The 4,299-nt window shown below is 44.9% G+C and overlaps 1 protein-coding gene across 1 annotated transcript in view; it reads left to right on the forward strand.

Moving 5' to 3' along the window:
* The first annotated feature begins 291 nt into the window (after nucleotides 1-291).
* Nucleotides 292-4,299, forward strand: part of LOC126984346 (uncharacterized) — a 64,560-nt gene continuing 60,552 nt past the window's right edge. The window contains exon 1 of the mRNA XM_050837961.1: nucleotides 292-438. Within this exon, the coding sequence (XP_050693918.1) occupies nucleotides 391-438 (48 nt within the window). The 5' untranslated portion in view covers nucleotides 292-390. The remainder of the gene's footprint in view (nucleotides 439-4,299) is intronic.

Genomic DNA, 4,299 nt, shown 5'->3' on the forward strand with positions numbered 1-4,299 from the left:
AACCCGATGAACAGCATCAGCTTCTGGGTAACGTGCCACGTGCCCGCATAACCGGGGTTGACGTTGACGAACAATGCAGGTAATTATATGTCGAATCAGTCTCAGGGAATAGTCATTCCAGCGATATCTCATGATTCTGGTTAGATATTTATTACTAAATTATTATTTTGGTGATTTATTAATCATTAAAGTGATTTACACAGTCACTGAATTGTGATCCCGTACAAACTATGTGATTCATCGTCGTTCGCGGGAGTGTCGTGGGCTTCCCGCGACCCGCGTGTTGCTGTTCGTTGTGTGTTGGTCAGCGCTACTGTACTTGTGTCCTCCATTACGGCCTTGTGGGGAGCCGAGGCACTATTACCCGGCGAGGGGACGGCTCGGTGATGGATGAGGAAGACGCAGCTGCGGCCAGGACGCACGGAAGCCGCAAAGCAGGTGTGTTGAGTCACTGTTTACTCCGCGGGATTTTACGACCCCCTTGTTAGTTCTCGTATAATACAGTCAGTGTCGTTGTTTCCGTCACCATCTCTGCGTAAGACAGGTTGGAGCAGGGCCGTAGCGGGCTTTTTTATTTCTTTTTATTGCCCCTGAATGAGCTGTCCCTTGCTGTAAAAAAAAAAAAAAAAAAAATCCCTTCCGTGTTATTTTCTACGCCATGTCCGCGGTGATCAACCGGTGAAACTTAGCAGTTACGTCCGTCGCGTGCAGGAATACAACTCGGGGTCGTATTACAAGACATTTCACCGCCCAAGAACACATATTTGACGAGGCATTCGTAGGAGTTGTGGGCATTTCCGGGAGTAGTTTTTTGGCCCTGGTGGTGGTGTGACTCCTCTTCTGTACCGTGAACCTGAAGAAACACTCATTAAAACCCGACTGACCCCCTCTTTGACCTTTAGAAATAGCTGATGTGAGAAGCGAAAGTGTCTTATAATGCCGACCCAAGTCTCCAGCTTTGTTAATTACACGCGGTAAATGTATAGGTTAGATCAGTATAGTCAGACGCTTCCCCTTCTCACACCAACAATTTCCTAAGGCCTATAAAGAGATAGCGCCTCCGTGGTCTAGTGGTCAGCGTGCCTGGCTACTATTCCGCGGGCCCGGGCTCGAATCCCGGCCCGGGCAGTCGGCGTGCAGCTCACCCAGCTGTTCATCCTCCCTTTCGGGCTGGTCGATAAATGGGTACGTGGGGAAGGTAAACTGCGGTAACCCGGATGTCACTCTGGCCCTGTGTCCCGGGGTAATGGGCTCCCTCCCACCACAGGCTCAAGGGCCAATGTAACGGAGAAGAGGACCGAGGCCACGCGCAGCTATAGCGTATGCCTCCAACTCTACTCTCTACTTAATAAAGAGATCAATCGAGTTCCAACGAGTGATATTTTAGGTTCATGGTACAGAAGAATGATCAAACTACCACCATGGTCATAAAACTACCCATGGAAATGCCCCAGACTCCAATGATAATCATGTGTGCTAGGGCGCCGATATGTTTAAGAATGTTGCCTGAGCTCCGCCGCCTCAAAATACCATATTCTCCTTCATATTATTGTTAAAGGGAGTAAACACATGCCCTTTAGCAACAATAAGGTGTGCATGGCTAGAAATTTACCTAAACCAAACCTAGTTGCACAGGTTTGGTTAGATTTGGTTAGTTTCTTGCCATGTACGAGTTCATATATGATAATGGCCAATTAAGGTCATGGGAATTTGCTCTCTAACCACAATATGTAGGTGTGTACGGTATTTTGAGGTAGGGGAGCTAAACTACTCTTTTACCAGACTTGACACAGTGTTTTGCGGTGTTACTCTAAAGCCAAACAGCACGTGTCCAAGAGGTTCTGATGTGTGCTGATTCGATTTCTATTCCCAAAGTTGTGGAAAATTACCTCCTATTAAAACTCAGACCCAAAAACGAAGCTTAACCAAGGGCTCTCAAAATTTAAATATTATGACCTTTGCTGTATTTCCTTACCAGTATCCTGAGACGCTTGCAGGATAGATATAATAAGACATTACGGTCAATATTCATCTAAGGTTTACTAGGGGGAGTTACGTTACTTGGTTGAGTTATAGGTAGGTAGTAATGTTACTTGGTGAGGTTACGTTGGTGGAGGGTTTACGTTATTACTTGGTCGGGTTATACTGTAGGCCCATTCACACTGTGCCGACTCTGGGCCACGACAGCCCAGCGACTTTAACCCCCCCTTCACACTGTCCCGACTCAGCTTCCGGCGATGGTTTCTAGACCTTTTTCCGAGCATGTGCGACCCTTTCACATCAACATTTCACACCTAAGACCTCGTACACCCTGAGTCGCTGGGTTATCGTGGCCCAGAGTCGGCACAGTGTGAACGAGGCTTTAGTGGGGTAGCGTTATTAGCGAAGCTAGGTTGTTATTTGGTGGAGTTACCTATGTGGAGTTACTTGGTGGGGTAATTTGCGTGACTTGGTCGGGTTAGGTTAGCCGCTGTGTTTAGGTTATTTATAGGGTTGCACCGATAAGCAATTTGCATAACATCTTGCATCTGCTCCTGCATCTGGTCCTGATCCTGTACTTGGGTTTGTTCTTGCTCCTGCGTCTGGTCACCGCCCTGGGTTTCCACAGAGACACCATTTGAATTGTCGATTGTGATGATTGTTGCTATGTTGGGAGTTCTGCTCCTTTCCTGGGTGTCCATGATGTCTGGGCAGAAGGTAGAGACACTGAGATAGGAAAGAAACTGGAGCAGGAGGGCAAGGGCAGCCACAGACAGAGCGGCAAAAACATCAAGGCACAGACTGCTCCTGTGCGCCTTGCCGTAGATCTCAATGCAGGTCTTGTCCTTGTCCTTATGTCCGTATCCCGTGTAGTCGTAAGCCAGGCCAGGTTCGTTGCCCGTGGTGTCGTGCAGACTGTTGTCGTACGTATTCCTGTGCAGGGAGGAGAAAGAATAAAAAGTAGTTATACAACACTGACAACAACAACATTAACAAGAAGAACAACAACAACAACAACAACAACAACAATAATAACAGTTGGAATAAAATCAAAATCAATTTTAAAACAGCAGCAAGAACGACAATAACTCAACAACACAATAATAACAACTGCTGCTGCTACTCTCAGTACCACTGTAACTACATTTATTATTATTATTATTATTATTATTATTATTATTATTATTATTATTATTATTATTATTATTATTATTTGTTGCTGTTATTAAATTGATATTGATTTTATTTTTACTGTTCATGTTGCTGCTGTTGTTGTTATTGTTACTCTTGATGTTGTTGTATTATTAGTTTTTATTGTATGAATAACTTTCATGGTCACGATAGATTTAATTTAGTAGTAATTTAGCGAATACGAATGGAAAAGCAAATCAACTGGGCTTCAAAGTATCATGGCTTCTTTTATATTCTTATCTCCTTGAGTTTGCCTGTTCAAGGGTTGAATTCGTGTCAGCTCCCGTCATTTACTTTGTATTAAAAATCCAGCATTCTGTTGATGGCAACAAAGTGAAACAATATGCATTTATCTATATGTCTGTCACCAGACGCTATCCCTGCGCCTACTCTCCTTTTTTGGGATATACTCCATTGTAAGAGTAGACTTAAAAAGGGGGTAAAAGAAAAAAATAATAAGGTATCGATCCCCGAAGAGAAGAGTCCTGTGCACCAGCTGCACTGTTGCTCACTGTAGCGGAATAAACGCCATATCGTGGAACATTATTACCCCCCACCTGTCGGCTAGATGACATACTTAATCAAGAAACCCCATTTTCTGTGGTTTTCGAGACTTGCCCCACATTACTCCCACAACTTCCTCATAAAGCCCTTTCGGAGAACGCCTGTCGCCTGCCCTCCACATTCACCCCCTCTTTTTTTCTTTTTTTTTTCCAGCAAAAAAAAAAAAAAAAAAAAAACCTAATCTATTTACTCCCATTTCCCCTTCTCATCTTCCCACCCTTTCCAGTCTTTGGGCGGTGTATCGTAGAACTCCCTGAACAACACCGGGTCATCAGTGTAGTCGAGGGAGTCATCCATTCCTTGCAACAGTTGGACGTTTCTGGCGCGGTGCTGGGTTTGGGTGTGGGTGTGTGGGATGTCTGCGCGGGTATTTGGGAAGGTGTAATCCTTAAGCCATACATGGAGGGCCGGGCTGCCCCTCCCAATACCTCCCATTACCCCCACCAGCACCACTATCATCACTATTATGGTCATTGTTGTCTGAAATGAAAGTAGAGCAATGTGTCAAAAGTCAGGGATCAAATTTTAGCTCCAGAGGTGTCACGAAACTGCCCTCATGATACA

Source organism: Eriocheir sinensis, chromosome 57 (assembly GCF_024679095.1).
Source record: "Eriocheir sinensis breed Jianghai 21 chromosome 57, ASM2467909v1, whole genome shotgun sequence".
NCBI classification, from domain to species: Eukaryota; Metazoa; Arthropoda; class Malacostraca; order Decapoda; family Varunidae; genus Eriocheir; species Eriocheir sinensis.